Source organism: Trichosurus vulpecula, chromosome 1 (genome assembly GCF_011100635.1).
Source record: "Trichosurus vulpecula isolate mTriVul1 chromosome 1, mTriVul1.pri, whole genome shotgun sequence".
NCBI lineage: Eukaryota > Metazoa > Chordata > Mammalia > Diprotodontia > Phalangeridae > Trichosurus > Trichosurus vulpecula.
In genome coordinates this window covers 49,794,395-49,814,793 of record NC_050573.1, presented here as the reverse complement: position 1 = coordinate 49,814,793, position 20,399 = coordinate 49,794,395, and the positions used below count along the sequence as shown (strand labels likewise).

General features: G+C 46.9%; 2 protein-coding genes across 4 annotated transcripts in view; one reads left to right on the top strand and one right to left on the bottom strand.

Annotated features, from left to right (window-relative positions):
- LRCOL1 (leucine rich colipase like 1) overlaps positions 1-11,707 on the bottom strand; it is a 36,921-nt gene extending 25,214 nt beyond the window's left edge. The window contains exons 1-3 of the mRNA XM_036766000.1: positions 11,498-11,707; positions 11,187-11,408; positions 8,607-8,724 (exon numbers count right to left, since the gene is read on the bottom strand). Of these exons, the coding sequence (XP_036621895.1) occupies positions 8,607-8,724; positions 11,187-11,408; positions 11,498-11,707 (550 nt within the window). The remainder of the gene's footprint in view (positions 1-8,606; positions 8,725-11,186; positions 11,409-11,497) is intronic.
- A 186-nt stretch (positions 11,708-11,893) lies between these two features.
- Positions 11,894-18,906, top strand: P2RX2 (purinergic receptor P2X 2). Of its 3 annotated transcripts, none has more exons than XM_036740601.1 (12): positions 11,909-12,093; positions 13,414-13,549; positions 13,785-13,856; positions 14,269-14,344; positions 14,470-14,566; positions 15,278-15,358; positions 15,589-15,727; positions 16,845-16,975; positions 18,161-18,251; positions 18,342-18,407; positions 18,488-18,565; positions 18,865-18,906. In XM_036740601.1, the coding sequence occupies exons 1-12, from the start codon at positions 11,909-11,911 to the stop codon at positions 18,904-18,906; spliced, it is 1,194 nt and encodes a 397-aa protein (XP_036596496.1). The 3 variants fall into 3 exon arrangements, with proteins under 3 accessions (XP_036596485.1, XP_036596496.1, XP_036596488.1); XM_036740593.1 differs by having other exon boundaries at positions 18,802-18,906; XM_036740590.1 differs by lacking the exon at positions 18,865-18,906 and having other exon boundaries at positions 11,894-12,093; positions 18,488-18,727.
- Positions 18,907-20,399: the final 1,493 nt, after the last annotated feature.

Below are 20,399 nucleotides of genomic sequence, written 5' to 3'. Positions count from 1 at the left end.
ACAACAAATCATAGAAACAATCAATAACTTCATCCAAGAGAATGACAATAATGAGGCAGCATACCAAAACTTATGAGATGCAGCCAAAGCAGTTCTTAGGGGCAATTTTATATCTCTCAATGCTTACATGAATAAAATAGAGAAAGATGAGATCAATGAATTGGGCATGCAACTGAAAAAGCTAGAAAAAGAACAAATTTAAAATGCCCAATTAAGTACCAAATTAGAAATTCTGAAAATCAAAGGAGACGTTAATAAAATTGAAATTAAGAAAACTCTTGAACCAATGAATGCAACTAAGAGCTGGTTTTATGGGGGGGACCCCAATAAAATAGATAAACCTTTGGTTAATTTGATTTTAAAAAAACAGAAAGAAGAAAACCAAATTACCAGTATCAAAAATGAAGAGGGAGAATTCACCACCAATGAAGAGGAAATTAAAATAATAATTAGGAGCTCTTTTGCCTAACTGTATGCCAATAAATCTGACAATCTAAGTGAAATAGATGAATATTTACAAAAATATAAATTCCCAGATTAACAGGAGAGGAAATAAAATACTTAATTCCCTTTCAGAAAAAGAAATTGAACAAGTCATCAATGAACTCCTTAAGAAAAAAGTCTCCAGGGCCAAACGGATTTGTAAATGAATTCTCTCAAACATTTAAAGAACAATTAATCCCAATACTATATAAACTATTTGGAAAAATAGGTAAAGGAGTTCTGCCAAATTCTTTTTATGATACAAATATCAGGCTGATACTTAAACCAGGAAGAGCCAAAACAGAAAAAGAAAAAGATAGACCAATTTTGCTAATGAATATAGATGCAAAAATTTTACATAAAATATTAGCAAAGAGATTACAGCAACTTATCGCAAGGATAATATGCTATGACCAGGTAGGATTTATACCAGGAATATAGGACTGGTTCAGTAGTAGGAAAACTATCAGCATAATTGACCATATCAATAACAAAACTAACAGAAATCACACAATTATCTCAATAGATGCAGAAAAAGCTTTTGACAAAATACAATACCCATTCCCATTAAAAACACCAGAGAGCACAGTAATAAATGGAGTTTTCCTTAAAATGATAAGCAGTATCTATCTAAAACCATCAGCAAGAATTATATGTGATGGGGGTAAGCTAGAAGCATTTCCAATAAGATCAGGGGTGAAAGAAAGATGTCCATTATCACCACTGTATTCAATATTGTACTAGAAATGTTAGCTTAGGCAATAAGAGAAGAAAAAGAAATTGAAGGAATTAGAATAGGCAATAAAGAAACAAAGTTATCACTCTTTGCAGATGATATGATGGTATACTTAGAGAATCAACTAAAAAACTGCTTGAAATAATTAACAACTTCAGCAAAGTTGCAGGATATAAAATAAACCCACATAAGTCATTGGCATTTCTATGCTACCAACAAAGCCCAACAGCAAGAGATAGAAAGAGAAATCCCATTTAAAATAACTGTAGACAATATAAAATATTTTGGAGTCTACCTGCCAAGACAAACCCAGAAACTATATGAATGCAATTACAAAACACTTTTTGCACAAATAAAGTCAGATCTAAATAATTGGAAAAATATCAATGGCTCATGGGTAGGCTGAGCCAATATAATAAAAATGGCAATTCTACCTAAGTTAATTTACTTATTCAGTGTCATACCAAACTACCAAAAATGATTTTTATAGAGCTAGAAAAAATAATAACAAAATTTATCTGAAAGAACAAAAGATCTTGAATATCAAGGGGATTGGTGAAAAGAAATGCAAGGGAGGTGGCCTAGCCATACCAGATATAAAACTGTATTATAAAGCAGCAATCATCAAAACTACTCGGTACTGGCTAAGAAATAGAGTGGTAGGTCAGTGGAATAGGTTAGGTACACAAGATGGTAGTAAATGATTATAGTAATCTACTGTTCGTAAACCCAAAGACTCCAGCTTCTGGGATTAAGAACTCACTATCTGAGTTCTTACATTCTTACACTTGATACCAAGATAAGGTCAAAATGGGTACGTGATTTAGATAAAGGGTGGTGCTATAAGCAAATTAGGAGAGCAAGAAATAGTCAGATCTATGGAGAAGGGAAGAATTTATGACCAAACAAGATACAGAGAACATTATGAAATGCAAAATGGATAATCGTGATTACATTTAATTAAAAAGGTTTTGCACAAACAAAGCCAATGCAATCAAGATTAGAAGGGAAGCAGAAAGCTTGAAAACAATTTTTACAGCCAGTATCTGTGATAAAGGCCTCATTTCTTAAAAATATAGAGAACTAATCAAATTTATAAGAATACAAGTCATTCCTCAAATGATAAATGGTCAAAGGATAGGTGGAAGGCAATTTTCAGGTGGAAAAAATTGAAGCAATCTATGATTACATAAAAAACCACTCTAAATCACTATTGATCAGAGAAATGCAAATTAAAACAACTCTGAGGTATCACATCACAGCTATCAGATTGGCTAACATGACAAAACAGGAAAATGATAAATGTTGGAGAAGATGTGGGAAAATTGGAACACTAATACATTGTTAGTGGAATTGTAAACTCATCCAGCCATTCTGGAAAGCAATTTGGATCTATGCCCAAAGGGCTATAAAACTGTACATACCTTTTGATCCAGAAATACAGTAGTATATTTCTGTATCCCAAAGAGATCATAAAAAGGTAAAAGGACACACATGTACAAAAAAAAATTATAGAAGCTCTTTTGTGGTGGCAAAGAATTGGAAATTGAGGGGATACCCATCAACTGGGGAATGACTGAACAAGTTATGGTATATGAATATAATGGAATACTATTGCTCCACAAGAAATGATGAGCCAGAAGATTTCAGACTTACACGAACTGATGCTGAGTGAAGGGAGCAGAACCAGTAGAACATTGTACACAGTAACCATAACTTAGCTCTACTCAGCAATGCAATGATCTTAAGATAATTCCAAATGACTCGTGATAGAAAATGCTACCCATATCCTCTCTGAATACAGATGGAAGCATACGATTTTCCTTTTTTTCCTTTCTCATAGTTTTTCCCTTTTCATTCTGATTCCTCTTTTGCAACATGATTAATGTGGAAATATGTTTAATATGATTATACATGTATAGCCTATATCAGATTGCATGCTGTCTTGGGGAGGGGGGTGAGGAGGGAAGGGAAAAATATAGAACCCAAAATCTTATAAAAGTGAATGTTGGACAGCTAGGTGGCATAGCGAGAAGAGCACCAGCCCTGGAGTCAGGAGGACCTGAGTTCAAATCTGACCTCAGACACTTGACACAGTAGCTGTATGACCCTGGGCAAGTCACTTAACCCCAATTTCCCTGCCTTCCCCCCTCCCCCCAAAAAAAGTGAATGTTAAAAACTAAAAATTAATTAACAATTTTTTTCTTAAAAAAAGACATGAAATGAATAAATTTGGGAAACAAAAATACAGAAGTGGAGAAAAATTTGGTGAAAGAAAAGCAAAAGGCAACAATGTCAAAAGAACACATAAATTCTATATATGCCAAAGTGATTGACCTCAAACAGAGGATACATAGAGACAAGCTGAGGATAATAGGTCTCCTGGAAGACATGACAAATGTAAAAACTTGAACACTGTAATGCAGTAAATGATACAAGAAAACTTCCCAGAACTTCTAGATACAGAAAACAAAACACTACTCAAGATAATCCAAAAATTACCTCAAGGAAAAAAAACCCCTAACACTCAGGAATGAAATTTAATTTGAATGACAAAGTAAATTTTGGCCAAGAAAAAAGACCTTCAGATACAAAAGAAAAAAATTCACATAACACAAGATTATTCCATGCCCATGAGAAGCCACAAAAAAGAATGGAATAGTATGTTCTGAAAAGCAAAGACACTTAAAGCTATCACCCAAAATAAAATATCCTGCAAGTATGAGTCTAATAATCAATGATACTCAACAAAAGAGATACAACTGAGGTGTTTCTGGGAAAAAAAGACCCAGACAGATATGAGCAAATACCCCAAACAATAGAAACACACACACACACACACACACACACACAGAGAAAAGTAAGTACAAGTAGCATCCCAAGCATAGGGAAGAGCCTTCAGGAATGTGCTGGAGCCAGTTTAGACTAAAGATGATTATTAAATTTTGGGTGTGAACATTTATACCTGTGAAATTGTCAAATGTTATAAATCAGGGCTAGATGTATCATTTTGTTGATGGTCTAGACTTAAAGAAGTGATTGGGAAGATGCTACTAATGAAGATTAAAATTAGAAATGTTGAACAGTACTTTTCCCCCCACCTACCCCCCCCCCCCCCCCCCCACCCCACCCCCCCCACCCCACCCCCACCCCCCCCACCCCCCGCCAAAGACCCAGTTGTTTAACACTTACCAGCGTACTCCTGGCTTGACGGGCTAATGCAAAAGCACAGAAATGGGAAAATGAGTGCCTTACAGGAAGAGCAGGGAGAAGGCCAATTTGACTGGTACATAGAGTATAGGGAAAGGGAAAAAGGAGGGAAGAAAGAGGAGAGGAGAGGAAAGGAGAAGAGAGGAGAGGACAGGAGAAGAGAGGAGAAAAGAGAAGAGGAGAGAAGAGAAGAGAAGAGAAGAGAAGAGAAGAGAAGAGAAGAGAAGAGAAGAGAAGAGAAGAGAAGAGAAGAGAAGAGAGAGGAGAAAGAGAAGAGAGAGAGAGAGAGAAGGAGGGAGAGGAGAGGGGAAGAGAGAGAGAGGAGAGGAGAGAGAAGAGAAGAGAAGGAGAGAGAAGAGAAAAAGAGAAGAAAGAGAAGAGAAAAGAAGAGAGAAGAGAGAGAGAGAAGAGAAGAGAGAGGAGAAGGAGGGAGAGGAGAGAAGAGGAGAGAGGGAGAGAAAGAGAGAGAGAGAGAAGAAAGAGAGAGATGAGAAGAGAAGAGAAGAGAAGAGAAGAGAAGAGAAGAGAAGAGAAGAGAAGAGAAGAATAAACAAGATTCTTCATTCTCTTCTTTGAGGCCAAGCTGGATGACCATTACAATTGTTCAATCTCTTTTCCTTTGTTTCTAATATTCTTTCCATGGACTTTGCTGTAGGTGTGGTGTGCACTGTTTTCCTGGTTCTGCTTACTTTGCCCTGCATCAGTTCCCATAAGTCTTCCCACACTTCTTTGCTGTCTTCATACCTACCATCTCTCACAGCTCAATAATATTCTATTACATTCATGTGCCAAAATTTGTTTATCTGTTCACCAAACAATGGACATCAATCTCAGAGCCTTTGAGCTTTGGGTCTTAGGTCTGACTCTGTCCTAATAGCTGGCATCGATATCAGGTGTTAAGGTTTACAAAGCATTTTCCATAAGTTATCTCGTTTAGTCCTCGCAACAACCCTAGGAGGTAGATGCCACTATTATCCCCATTTTACAGATGAAGAAAATGAGACTAAGGAGAGTTAAGTGACTTGCCCAGGATAGAAGGTCTTCCAGGACATCCAGTCCGGCACTCTATATAACACACAATTTAACTGCCATGAAAAGCTTTGTCCCCTGAAAAATGGGGGGACAGATGGGGGAAAGATATCTTAAAAGGGGCCTTTTCAGAACCTTTAATACCATGCCTTGTAAACAGTTGCTAACAGGTATGAGTAGTTTGGAGGAGACTGGTGTGCCTGTGAATGAGCAGATCAGAAGCTGGGGACCAGAAACCTTTGCTCTGGTCCCTGCTGGCATGAGAGGCATATGCACCCGCTGAGAGACGTGGACAGAGTCTGACATGAGTGTATATGGTCACTCTGAGTAGGGAGAGAGAGCTGACTGCCTTTAGAGGAGGAAGGAGAGAGAGATGCATGGAGCCAGAAGGAGCTATTTCTTGAGAAAGTTGGATCTGTAAAGGTGTAATCTGAACCTACGATATGCCTGAACTTGTACCCGTGCCATGCTTTCTTATCTTTCCTGAAGTATTATTCACTTTAGGGCTGGGTGGGGGTGGGGAGGGAGATGATCATTTAGTGACACACAGAGAGACGACTGGGAGAGGATTGCTGATGCCTGGCATGCCTTAACCCCTTTGTGGAGTTCCTAGAGATCATGCTCTTATAGGAGGCAGGATACCACGCAGCATAAGGTGGTAGCAACCATGGTGGAGGCAACATGAGAGGGGGAGGGGAAGGTGATCTGGACCCTGGCATCCTGAAAGGGTTTTCTCCCCTGCTTTTCCTGGCTCTTGACAAAGACTTCTAGTCTCCCCACTTAGTGTACATGTACCAGAGCACAACTACAGCCAAAATAGAGTTTTCTGCCCATTGTTTGGGTAAAAGCAGTGAATTTTTAAAAAAAAAATATTTTATTTTCCCCCAATTACACGTAAAAACAATTTTAACATCCATTGCTTTTGTTTTTGGTTTTTAGTTTTGAGTTCCAAATTCTATCCATACATCCATCCCTCCTTCACCTGCCTCCTCCCACAGATGGTAAGCAATCTGATATAGATGCAACCATGTAAAACATTTCTATATTAGTCATTTTGTGCAAGATGAAGAAAGAGAGAGAGAAAGAAAGAAAAGAAAGAAGAAGGAAGGAAGGAAGGAAGGAAAGAAGAAAGGAAGGAAGGAAAGAAGGAAGGAAGGAAAGAGAAGGATGGTGGGAAGGATGGAAGGAGGGAGGGAAGGAAGGAAGGAAGGAAAGAAGGAAGGGATGAAGAAGAAACAGAGAGAGAGAAAAAATAGTATGCTTCAGAAAACATCAGTCCTTTCTCTGGGGATGGATAGCATTTTTCATCACGAGTCCTATGGAACCATCTTGGATCATACAATATTGCTATTACTGTGTACAATGTTCTCCTGGTTCTGCTCAATTTGTGTCAATCTTTCCAGGTTTTTCTGAAATCATCCTACTTACCATTTTTTCTAGCACAATAATATTCCATTACAATTATATACCACAACTTGTTCAACCATCCCCCAATTGTTGGGCATCCCCTCAATTTCCAATACTTTGCTACCACAAAAAGAGCTGCTATAAATATTTTTGTACAAATAAGTCCTTCTCCTGCCTCTTTTTGTCTCTTTGGGATACAGAACTAACAGCTGTACTACTGGGTGAAAGGGTATGCACAGTTTTATAGCCCTTTGGGAACAGTTCCAAACTGAAGAACAGTGTACTTTTGAGAATCAGACTCCTTCATCAACAGATGCCACAACCCCTACCTGCAGTAAACGGGACAGGCTTATATCAGACTGGGCTCACACAAGGCCATGGCCAAGCTTTTTATCTGTAGCGACTGAATCACTGGTAAAACCAGTGCTTCAAAAGTGACCTGATTAGAAGTAGAAACAGGGACCAGAATGAGAGAAGGCCCTGAGTGCCAGAGACAATCAGTTAACATGAAGCCCCATGGAGTGGCATACCAAAAGTAGAAATACCAGCCTCATTCCATACCCCTGTTTAAATTCAGAAATCCAGACCTGGGGTCTCACACACACATACACAGACACACACACACACACACACACACACACACATCCTTCCTCCTTACTCCCTTTCAATGATCTGCAAATACTTTAGGCCCCCACGGGTAGGAAGGGTAGTCAGGAAGAGTTACAGGAGATGACTGGGCAAAGGGTTCTATGTAGGGAGCACTAAATTTTCCTTGCTTTTTCATTATGTCTAATAAACTATGTGGCCACAGTCATGCTGACTGTTTCAGTCTAGTGAACGTGAAGAGCTGTAACCAAAGGAAAGTCCGCATATGTGGCTTTGGAACTATAGATTTCCTACTTTAAACAAAAATTTTTGAATTCTTTGTCATCCCTTAGTCTAAAGTCAGAATCCAACCAACAGAGTGATGTGTGTGTGTTTTGGCATATTCATGTCACAGACTCTAGTGAGACCCCTCAGTTGTGCCACGTAGCCAGACAGGATGGCCCATTCCTACAATCTTGACTACCTGTGAATAACTAGAAATTCTGGGCCAAAGATGGTCGTGTCCATATGAAGTCTAGGGTACCAGGGAGCCAAGATGGCAGAGGAAAGGTAGGGACTCAAGTACCTGAGCTCTCACCAAATTACCCTCTTTCTCTCTCCTCTCCCCTTCTTCAAACCCCTTTCTCCTTCCCTCTTTCCTCTCTTCCCCTCTTCGTCCTTGTCCCCTCTCTCTCTCCTCCCCTATTCTTCTCTCTCTCCTCCCTTGCATTCTGCTCTTGCTCCCTCTCCTTCTCTTTACCTTTTCCCCTCTTTCCTCTCCTCCCCCTCTTCCTATCCCTCCCCTTCTTCATCCCTCCCTCTTCCTCTCTTTCCCCTTTTCTCATCCTTTCCCCTCCCCTCTCCCCTCTCACTCTCCTCTCTCTTACTCCTTTCCACCTGACTCCCTTCTATCGCATCTTCCTCTCTCTCTCTCTCCCCCTCTTTTCTCTTTCACTCCCATTCTTCCCCCTCTCTCCCTCTTCCTCTCTACTCTCTCTTTCTTTCTCTCTCTCCTCCCTCTCCCTGTCTCTCTATATTTCTGTCTCCCCTCCTTCCTCTCCCTCACTCCTCCCTCTCCCTTCTTTCCCTTTCTATCCCACCCTTCCTCTCCCTCTTCACCTCTATCATTCCTTTTCACTCTCTGTCTCTCTCTCACCTGTCACAAGAACCGCACCACCAAAGACTCCGAGAATCCTCCCTACCAGCCACTGGGGCAGAATCTCTCCCAGGACCCACAGGATCCTTTTGGCTTCTTTAAGCAGACAGAAAGCTCTCTGGGGGAAATTGTACTCAGGGGCATAGTGAGATCACCCTCCCTCTCTGCCTCACTGTTGGGTAACTGTGACTTTCTCAAGCAGTGCCCTTTGGAGAGTGAGAGTGGAGCTGGCTTATTGGGAGGGGTCAGAGGTCCCTGCAGTGACCAAGGCTGTCTGGCAAGAGCAGAGCAGGGATGGAACTGTACGATTCACGGCTCAGGAGAGATTTCCTAGAGTTCCAAGCTATTAAAGAGGATTTACGTTTTTGTTTGTTTGTTTGTTTTAAGGCAGTTGTAGTAATAGGAATGGCATAGAAATAATAGAACATAAAAAGGGAAGACAAAGAGAAAGAAAGAGGAAGGAAAGAGACAAGAAGAAAAAGGGAGGAGAGAAGGGAGGGGAGGGAAAGGGAAAGGAAGAGGGATAGGTTCATTCTTTGTCCTTGGATCCCCAGTGCCTAGCACAGTGCCTGACACCTCCTTAATAAAGACTTGTTGATAGGGGGGAAGGAAGGAAAGGGAAGACGGACAGAAGGAAAGGGGGAGGGGAAGGGAGAGAAGTCCAGAGAGGAAGGAAAGAAGTGGGGGGAGGGGTGAAGAGGAGGAGAGGGAGGTTATAATTCAATCAAGACTTGCAAGTCTGAGGAAATCCAAGAGATCTGGAGAGACCTTTATGAAATAATGCAAAATGTGAAAAAGCAAAACCAGAGGAATGGAGGAAGGGCTAATCACAACCAGAAGAAAAGCAAACAAGAATGAAGGATTCTGATGGGGACTAGAGGGAGGTACAGAAATTGTGCCATGATACTTCATGCATTGAAAATTATTGATTTGAATATAGATACTGAGGCAAATTTAGTTGTTTGTACCAATAGTCAGTGAGGTTTTAAATAAAGCAGTTAATTTTTTTTAAAGCAAGAGAGACAAAGAAGAAGCAGAGAGGGAAATATAAGAGAGAAAGGAAGGAAGAAAAAAGGAAGGGGAGAGAAAGGGAGAAAGAGGGCTTGAGAAAGGATAAAAAGTGAAGCAGAAGACAGGGTAAGAAAGAGAATTTTTAAAAAGAAAGGAAGGAAATTCTCTCTTCTAATTCTCCATGTGCCTTGGGAATTTCATGAAATCTGCCACAGCAATTGAAAGTATTTTATCATTTTTGTCTTCCAAAGGAAAGAAGGTATTCTGGGGGATGGCTTATTTTGGCAAACAGCCCAGACCAGGACCTTAGAGGCTTTGATACTCTTTATCCCATCTCCAGGTCTTTGTACAGCCTGTTCCCCCATTCATTAAAGGCCATCCCTTCTCCCACTCATCTCCTTAAATCCCTAGTTTCTTTCCAAGCTCAATTACCACCTTCTACATGAAAACTTTCCAGATTCCCCCACTTTCTGGTGCCTCCTTGCCAAAATTACTTTATGTCTATTTTGTATATGCCTACATATGTACATGCTGTCTTCCCCAATAAAAAGTAAGCTCCTTGAGGGCAGGAATCATTTCATTTTTGCCTTAGCTCCCTAGCATCTAGCAGATGTCTGGCATACAATAGGTGGTTCACAAATGCTTGCTTGCCTGCTTGATAATAGGATGAGGGTTAAAATAATAAATGAGCATAGTTATATTTCGATAGAATATGAGCTCCATGAAGGCAAGGATCATATCCCCAGCAACCTTACATATACTAGGTATTTTACTAATGTTTGTTATTACTGCACTAGGTTGCTGGGAAAATCTTGTAACTATGTTTTGGGGATAACAGCTTATCCCCACAATGGCCCTATAAGACTAGGTAGCATCGATCTTGTCTAGTTTACAGACAAAGAAACAGAGGGATTTACTAAAATCCTGAACAGCAAGAGATCCCAGGATCCTAGACTTGGAGCTGAAAGGGACCTCAGAGGTTATCAAATACAACCTCCTCATTTTACAGAAGGTGAAACTGAGGCCCAGAGAATGACTTGCTCAGACTCACACAGGGAGCAGGAGTAATAGTTGAGGTTCTGCCTCAGCCTGCCTGCCTCCAAATCCACTACTCGTTCTGTCCCAGAGCACTGCCTTCCGAGGTCTTCTGTGACCCTCCTCATGCCCCACCGTTCTCTTCTCACCAGCCCTTCTTTTTGCTCACCTCCTTAGTTCCCCTTCTCTGCGCCCTGCTCTCCAAAACCCAGGGTGGCAGAAGTGTGGGGAGTGGGGATGGAACGGAACCAGAGGAATCTCTGGGGGTTTTTTTTCTTTCACCACTTTAAACTCTAGAGCAGAGAATTCCTAGAGGGCTGTGGAAGAAACTCTTCTGGCGGTGGGTCACCCCCATCCCTCACGACCCAGGCCAGCAGCGCCTCCCATTCTCACATGCAGGGCTTGGAGGAAGCTAAGTGGGAGATGGCCAGTGAACGGTTTGTTCTGTTTTGTTCCGATCGACTGCGATACAGGATGGCTTGGGTCTCCCGTTCCCCCATCACTGAATGCCTCATGCCTTATCCCCGAACACACCTGACTCAGGTCTCCCCGGGGGATGCAGCAGGGGGAATGGAAGAAGGCTCCCGTCTCTGACCTGCCATAGCCGTGGCCGTGGGGTGTTTTCCCGTGGCCAGAGTGGGCACAGATGTCTTCTCTTGGGATCCCCTTTCCTAGGGCCAGTCCCACAGGAGGCTCCGCAAGACGCTTCCCAGGGGTTTCAGGGCACACGGGCTGGTCAGCCTCAATCCTAGGCACCTAAAAAGTAGATGGGGAGACAGCGTGATCCCTAGGCACAAGCCCCCATTCTCGAGTCTCCCCCGATGCTAAAGGCGCCTTAGCTGCACCGCATGCGTGGTCCTGATGAGGGCCCGGGGCAGCCGACCCGTCAGAGAGGTATCCAGCCCTGTCTCTCCCGCGACTTCCAGCTGCCTGCTCAGGAGTAGGGCCAGGGGTGGGGGGCGGGGACCCGCGAGGGAGGCGACCTGGGGGGAGGTGTAGGGGCGGCGGCTGGCCGGGAGGGGGCGTGGCTGTTGCGGGCATCTCCGCTCCCCCATCCCCGCCCCAAGGGGTGGACGGGGCACTTTGGGACCGGAGGGACCGGTCAGTGTGCTGGGAAACTCATAGGCGGCTTGGCAAGCAGCGAGCGGCCCATGCCACAGACGGCTCAGGAGGCCCAGGGACTGGGGGGTGGTTCCTGTGCCCCGGGCCCGGCAGAGAGGGAGCAGGGGACCTGGGTCCCAGAGCCCCACTTCCTCATGGCTACCTCTGAACCAGCAGCCCCTGAGAAGGAGCACTCGGCCCGGCACATGGCCAAGACCTGCTGGAACGTCTTCTGGGGTTTCTGGGACTACGAGACGCCCAAGGTGATCGTGGTGAAGAACAGAAACTTGGGCTTCATCTACCGCACAGTGCAGCTACTCATCCTTCTCTACTTTGTCTGGTGCGGTCAGTCGGGCCCTGGGGAAGGAGGAGCAGATAGGAGGGGGGAAGACGGGACCGACGGGGAGCGGGGTCTAGGGGAGGGCAGGAGGGGACAGACGGGGAGCAGGGGCCTGGGGGAAGGAGGAACAGGCAGAAGGGGTAAGGGGGCACTGACAGGAGCGGGGTCCTGGGGGCGGGCAGGAGGGGACAGGCGGGGAGCGAGGGCCTGGGGGAAGGAGGAACAGGCAGAAGGGGCAAGGGGGCGCTGATGGGAGCGGGGCACTGACAGGAGCGGGGTCGTGGGGGCGGGCAGGAGAGGACAGACGGGGAGCGGGGGCCTGGGGGCGGGCAGGAGGGGACAGGCGGGGAGCGAGGGCCTGGGGGAAGGAGGAACAGGCAGAAGGGGCAAGGGGGCGCTGATGGGAGCGGGGCACTGACAGGAGCGGGGGCCTGGGGGCGGGCAGGAGGGGACGCACCTGGAGGGGCAAGAGAAGGTAGATAGACTGGGGGTGCAGGAGAGGAAAGACATGGAAAGCAGGAAAGGAAGGACCCAGGGGGAGCACGAAGATACAGAACTGAGGAAGACCAGGAGGGTGCAGACTTGGGGGAGGAAAAACCTGAGGGGTGGCCAGGAGAGGACAAACGGGGCAGGAGAGTGACTGCTGGAGAAGATAGACATGGGAGCCGGCAAGACGCGGAGGACCCAGGGGAGCAACGGGGGGGGGGGGGGGGGGCGCGGGGGGGATGGGAGGGGTAAAAAGGGACAGAAGGAGAGGAAGGGCAGATACGGGACTGAGCTGGGGGGCAGGAAGGGACAAGATAGGGGGAACCAGAAGGAGACAGACCCGAGAGACAAGAAAGGGTAGGGACCTGGAAGGCAGCAGGAAAGAACAGACTTAGGGGGCAGGAGGAGACAGAAGTGGCGAAGGAGGGTCAGAAGGCAGTAGAAAACATAGCTGGGGGAGGAAGGAGACAGTCCTGGAAGTGGAGGGGGAAGTGAGACAGCTAGAGTAGGGAAGAGCAGGATGGGAAACAGATAAGGTAGAGGATGCTAGAGGCTGATGGGAGAGAAGGGCTCAGGGAGCTGGCCAGACCCGATTTCCCCCCTTTTAGAATACAAAAAATGAGAGAAGTGATCCCAGGGTGGTCATGGGCCGGCCCTAGGGAAAAACCCTTTATTGAGCCCATTTCCCCTTCTGCACCACCCAACATGGATGTTGCCAGGAAAGGAGGGCTCTGGATGGGGAAAGGCACTCCCCCTGGAGAGCAGCCCAAGGAGCAGCCCCAGGTAACCCTGAGGGAGCCCTAAGCTGGCCTGGCTGCTCTCTCTATTTGGCAGGTATGTATTCATCATTCAGAAAGGCTACCAGGACAGTGAGACTGGGCCTGAGAGCTCTGTCATCACCAAGGTCAAGGGCATCACCAAGTCCCAGAACAAAGTATGGGATGTAGAAGAGTATGTGAAACCCCCTGAGGTGAGAACCGCTCGGGGCCAGAGACACCCTCTCATCCCAGTGATATGGTCTGGTTCCCGAGGGTGGGAAGTAATGGCTCTCCTGTCCCTTGGCCTCTACCAATCAGGTCAGCTTCCTTTGTCCTGTCAGTTCCTGTCCTGTCCTGCCTAAGAGGGGATGGGTCTAAACGGAGGGAAGGGGTCCTATTACCAGTCACTCCACCCCATGACCCTCTCTTCTCCTCTTTGGAGACTAGGGGGGCAGTGTGTTTAGCATCATCACTCGGGCAGAAATCACTCCCTCCCAGACCCTGGGAACCTGCCCTGAGGTGAGTTTTCTATTGCACCAATCTTTCCATATAGGTGGGGTGGTGATCAGAATTATGCAGTAATCAGAAGGGAGGGATTAAAGAAGGTGGAGAAGGGAAGAAGGAATAGAAGGGATCATGACAGATCCTTAGGGGTCCTTTTCTTGTTTAGAGGGGGGATTTGGAAATCAAGGGTTCAAATCCTGGGTTCAAATCCCTCCTACTTAGTAACAGTGTGACCCTAGGCAGAACATTTCCCCCTCTCTGAGCTTTTCTAGTCTGTAAAATAAGGAGGTCTGAAATGATGGCCTAGGAGTTGGTCTCTTCCAGCACTAGCTCTCTGACCACAAGTGTGGCCAGGAGGGGATAGATAAAGGGCTTCAGAAGTCAGTGGCTGGGGCCCAGCTGGCTTACCCTCCCTCGTGTCCTCCAGAGCATACGCATTCGTAATGCCACCTGCCTTTCTGACAGTGACTGCATAGCGGGGGAAATGGACATGCTGGGCAATGGTGAGTATACAGGAGCAGAGCATGGTCAAGGGGCAGAATCCCTTGCTTCTGGGTACCTGCTTTCAAGAACCCAGTTATCCTCACCCCCCTCACCCCAAATTTTCATGTTATCTCCATTTCCTTAGGAGAGAAAACTGGACGCTGTGTTCCCTATTACCAGGGGACTGAGAAGACATGTGAAGTGTCAGCCTGGTGCCCTGTGGAGAATGAAGCAGTCTACAGGTCCAGAGACCACCATCATTGTCCCCCAGGACCTAAGTTCTCAGGCTGAAGGGAACCTTTTCTGCCTGCCTTCTTCCTACAAAAGCATCCTGGCCCTAGCCCTTGCCCTGCCCCCTCCCCATCACACTCAGGATTCACAGGAAGAGACCCCTCTGGATTTCTAGCCCAACCCCCCTCATTTTACAGATGAGAAAACTGATGGAAGTAACTTACCCAAGGTTGCACAAGTGGTGTCAGAAGTGGGATTTGAACCCAAATCCTCTGTCCCCTCCACTGGTTCACTTTCTATTCTGCCAACCTGCCTCTTGGCCAGATCCAGGCTATTCCTAAAGTTGACATGAAAAGTCAGAGGAACTGGGTCTAGATTTTAGCTCTATTTGCAAAACCTTGGACAATTTATTTTTCTGATCCCCAGCTTCCTCATCTGTAAAATGAGGCAGTTGAACAAGATGGAAGATCTTTTCCAGTTCTAAGTTCTATTATCTGAAGACCTGGCTTTTGGTTCCAGCTCTGCCATTGATGTGGAGTCTTGAGCAAATTACTTTCCTTTGCCTTGGTCTTGGGGTGTGTGTGTGTGAGAGAGACATAATTGTTTTGGGCAAGGGAGATGAATCTGATCCCACAAACCCAACCCCTTGGTTAGGGATGCAGCACTGTTCCATGTGAGGAGGGGGGACCATCACTCTTGATCTGTCTGTCCTTCTTCTTCAGTGAGTTCCTGGGGAAGATGGCCCCACAGTTCACCATTCTTATCAAGAACAGCATACACTACCCTAAATTCCAATTCTCCAAGTAAGAGACAAATAAGCAGTTTGTGATGGGGACCAAGGCAGGGGGTGGGGCAGTGAGGGGGAAGGGGAGAGCTGCAGGGAAGGGGGTCATGATGCCAGGCTTGGAGATGAGATTGGGCTCCTCTGAGGAAATATCTCTGCCCCCCCCCCAACTTCTAGGGGAGGTGGGCCACTTGGGAGCAAGGGGAGAGAATTATCCCAATTCCACCACGCTCCTCCTCCATCTCCCAGGGGGAACATCAGGGACTATGATGATGGCTACCTGAAACACTGCACCTTCAATGCTGACACCAACCTCTACTGTCCCATATTTAAATTGGGCTTCATTGTGGAGCAGGCAGGAGAGAACTTCACAGAGCTGGCCTATAAGGTTGGGGCCTGGGGTGGGGGAAGGGAGGAGACTGTGAAGGGTGAGGGTAGGGAGATGGAACTGAGGAGTAGGAACTCAGGAGTGAAGTATGAGACTTGGGAGTAGTGCAGGGGCCAAGGGGATCCCATCACAAAAGTGGCAGCTCCAAAATCTGAGACTGGGGGCTCAGGGGTGGAGGGTGAGGCTTGAGTTCAGGAGAGTTGTATATGGGATGGGAGGGGTGATGGAACAAAAGTATGGAGGCTCAGGAATGAAGTATAAGGCTGGGGGGCTGGTAACTCAGCAATACATTATGAGACCACGGGCTCAGCAGTGAAGTGTTGGGATTGGGGAATGCCGTACAGCGATGGGGGCTCAGGACCGGAATATGGAGACCAGGTGCAGAGCTTTTTCCTGGGATTTTTGATCAGCTTGGTAAAGGGCACCAAATGTAGCCAAAGTCCCAGCAAAGGGAGAATGAGGAGCAGGAGGATCCGTGTCCCTGCAGGAGGGTCACCGAGTCTCCTGTCTCAGAAGATGGGCTGACCTCACCTGCCACCAGAGGCAAAGGAAAGAGAAATGCGATCTGTCTGGCAAACCTGGGTATACGTAACACCTACTGAATTATTGACAGCTGGTGCTTATGGCTGGCCCACTGGCTTCCATGTGGACTGAGGAAGCCATGGAAAATTTTGAAGGTGGGAAGAGGGAGAGCTGGGGGAAGGTGTGAGTGTGAGGAAGTTTGGCTCTCAACCTTTTAGTCAACCCTCCAAGTGTGGTGCAGTGAAAAGAATGCTGGATTTGAAGTCAGAAGATCTGAGTTTGAATCCCAAATCTTCAATTTACAACCTCTATGACCCTGGACAAGTCACATCCCTTTACTTCATTAGCTGTAAAATGAGGGGGTTGGGCAAGATAACTCCTGAGATCCCCAAATCTATGATTTCATGATACTTTCTGTCTGGTCTCCTCTATTTCATAGAGGAGGAAACTGAAGCCCAGAGAGGTTAGCTGACTTATCCAGGGTCACACAAGAAATAAGGATGAGAAGGGGGACTTGAGTCCCAATGCTCTGACTCATGAGGCAGGACTGCCATGCTGCTCATATCATTGTAATCTCAACTCCTCTTCTCTTCAGGGTGGCGTCATTGGGGTCATTATCAACTGGAACTGTGACCTGGACCTGTCTGAGTCCAAATGCAATCCTAAATATTCCTTCCGGCGGCTTGACCCTAAGCACATCCAGGCTTCCTCAGGCTACAATTACAGGTATGCCCTGGAAGCAGCTCTCCTGGGGACTCAGTCCCCAGCCAGCCTGCCCAGCCAGTACACAGTGGCCAGGGCTCATCACCAACACCAGCAGACTAGGGCTAGCCTAAGAGCCAAGGTGGGAGGATTCCCAAGGGCAGGGGGAGGGATTCTTCCTTCCAGGCAAAGACAAAAGGGGACAAGTATAAAACTGTGGGCCTTCCAAAAGGAAGGCTAGAGGAAAGTTTGTACCTAAACTTTAGTCAATACACTTGTCCATCCAATCCAACCCAACCCAACAAGCATTTAAGTGACTATGTGCCAGGCATTGTGTTAGAGGCTGAGGGTACCAAGACAAAACAAAAAACTTCCCTCAGGGAGCTTACAGTCTACTGGGAGTGGGGCTATGATGTGTAAACAGAAGTATACACATAATTTGAGAAGACACTAACAATGAGGGATTCAGGGAAAGCTCCTGGTCGGTGCTACAGGAGTTGCTCTTGGGTAGAATATAAGCTCCTTGAGGGCAGGGTCTGCTTCAGTGTTGTTTCTGTATCCCTTGGCCCAGCACTATGCGGGGCGCACAGTAGGGATTCAGTAAATGCTTGCTACTGTTGATCATTGCATCTTTGGATAAGCTTCTTGAGAGCAGGAAGTGTTTGTATCCTTAGAGCCTAGGACAGTTGGTCAATAAATATTTAAGCACCCACTATGTGTGAAGCACTGTACTAAGCACCAGGGACCAAAAAAGAGGCAAAAGATAGTCCCTGACCTCAATGAATGTGCAATCTAACAGGGAAGACAATACAAATAAGCTATATACAGGATAAATAGGAAATAATTAAAAGAGGAGGGCTTGGGAATGAAGAGGGGTTCCTGGCACATAGTAAGCACTTGATATTAGTGCTTGTTGACCGATTGGCAAGCTGAGTCTTGAAGATTCTAAGAGGTCGAGCTGTGGGGGGAGGGTATTGGATCACTGAAGATTCCTGAATAGGAGTAACGTGGCCAATACTTGTGCAATATGGGTCACCATGCTGTTTCGGTGGTTGAGAGGAGAATGGATTGAAGCCAGGAGTCCAATTTTCACCCTTAGCCCAATGCTTGGGGACAGGGATGAGGCCCTTGTAGGCACTGTTCAGATGTCATGTGAGGGTGTTGATGGTACAGGTGGCATTTTTCACCCCTAGCCCTGTTTCATTCTAGATTTGCCAAGTACTACAACCACAATGGCACAGCCTCCCGTACTCTCATCAAAGCCTATGGGATCCGAATTGACGTTATAGTGCACGGACAGGTAGGGAGACAGGAGCCTTTGAGGGTTACGATACTGCCCGAGGGAAGGGTTGAAGGTGGAGAAGCCTAAAAGTAGGTCTCTTCCCACCAGGCTGGGAAGTTCAGCCTGATTCCCACCATCATTAACGTGGCCACAGCGCTGACTTCCATCGGAGTGGTGAGTGTGTTCCCCCGGGGGCTGGGGAGGGCATGGGGCTGGCAGAACGCTTGCTCAGGCTCCTATCTCTTACTCTCAAGGGCTCCTTCCTCTGCGACTGGATCTTACTGACCTTCATGAATAAGAATAAGGTCTACAGTCACAGAAAGTTTGACAAGGTACAGCCCATTCTCCCTCCCTCTCCCTCCCTCGGGCAGTGCCCTGCAGACAGCTCTACAAGCCAGAGCCAGACTTCCAAGCACTTCCCTTCGCTGCAGATGGGCAAACTGAGGCTCAGGGAAGGACCCCAGGAAAATGACTTACAGAAGAGGGGCCAGTAGCCCAGAGTCCTAATCCCCTAAGTCCACACAGAAATGTCTAGCCTGTACTCCATCTCTGCCCCTGGTCCAAGCAGATGGTGGATACCCAGGACCCGAGTGAAGGACAAGGGCCTTCCAGCCCACAGGCTTCTTCACAGGACTCCATACCCATGGAACCCAAAGGCTTGTCCCAGCTCTGAACCCCCAGCACCGTCTCCACCTTTTCCTTGTGTTGGTTAGAGACTGAGGCCTTGGCTGAAGCCACAGGGTCATTTGAAGTCAACAGCTCCGTCAAAAGACAGGGTCTCTGGGCCCATGCTGCCCAGAGGCAGAGGGGCAGCTTGGATCAATAGGCCTGGGTCTGGGCCTCCAATGTTGCCTGTTTTCCTGATGGCCTATTTGTGGGGGCCTGGCTAAAGGGGAATAGAAACTTAGGGTACAGGAGGGATGGATCTCTCCTACTCATCCCCACCCTCCTAGCCTTTCCCTCAACCCCCCCCTCATTATTTCAGAACCCTAATCTCAACCAGCCATATTCTGGATCCTCAACAACGTTGAACCCCCCCTCTTCCCACCAGCTGAGATCTGAGTTTCCCCCCTACTAGATACCTCACAATCCCTTCCCTCTTCCCCCATGAGCCTGCTGCCAGATGGCTTGGTGACAGATACTCCTTCCTCAGACTTGAGTTCACATTCCAGGGTGAGTGGAAGGGGGAGATTTCCATATCATCCCCGCCACCTTCGTTACCCTGGTATATATGCTCCACCCCTCCCCCAGAGAGGTCCCCATGAACCCCTTTATGAAAATGGGAACAAGTGGGCAGTGAGCTCCAATAAATTGCATATGACCACAGCCTGCTGGACCTTACCTGTTCTCTGGAGCATGGCATGGGCCAATCACTTCCAGACCTGGAAGGCCGGAGGGTCATCAGCAAAGGGCAAGAGGAAGCTTGGGAAGAACACTCCCTTTTCCTGGACACAATTTGTGGGGCAGGGGTGACTTTGAGACCGGGTCCTTGGCTTGCTCTTCCTCACAGCAGGAGCCCTGTCCAGGGAGACCACACAGGTCACTGGGCTGAGAACACAGCCCCTGGGACAACGGGCTGGAGAGTGCAGACTTGCCACAGTGCCAATGTTCCGTCACCCAACTTGACTGAGGACTATCTCCAAGTGGAATGAGCTGCCCCAGGGGTCACTAGGGAGGATATAGATAGGGGGCCTGCTTTTTGGGTATGCTAGAGGGAAGTGGGTGCAGGTTCTGGTTAGACTAGATGCACTTCCAGGCCCCTTCCAACCCTTGAGTCTGAGCCTGGCTCCTGTCACTGCTTGGCAATAGTCCTGTCCATGCTTCATTCTAACATACTGGGGCTACTTCAGCCTGCTCTCCTCAAACATCAGTCATTCTCCCCTGCCCCAGAGCTGGTAAGCTTGCCTCATGCTCCATGGGACAAGTCTGAGGTCAGTCTCCCTCTGGGGCAAGGAAAGTGGATGGTCATGAAGATGAGGGGTAAGAGACTAAGGATCTCGGTGGTGACCCTGCCTCTTAGCTGGTCAGCCCCTTACCCTCGGAGCCTAAATCAAAGCTAAGGGTGAGAGGGCCATTAGTGCAGTGATGGATGAAGGGCTTGTAGGAAGCAGATGTGGGCTGGGAGGCCACTGCTGGGAATGGAAAAGAGGAAGCAGACACTAATCT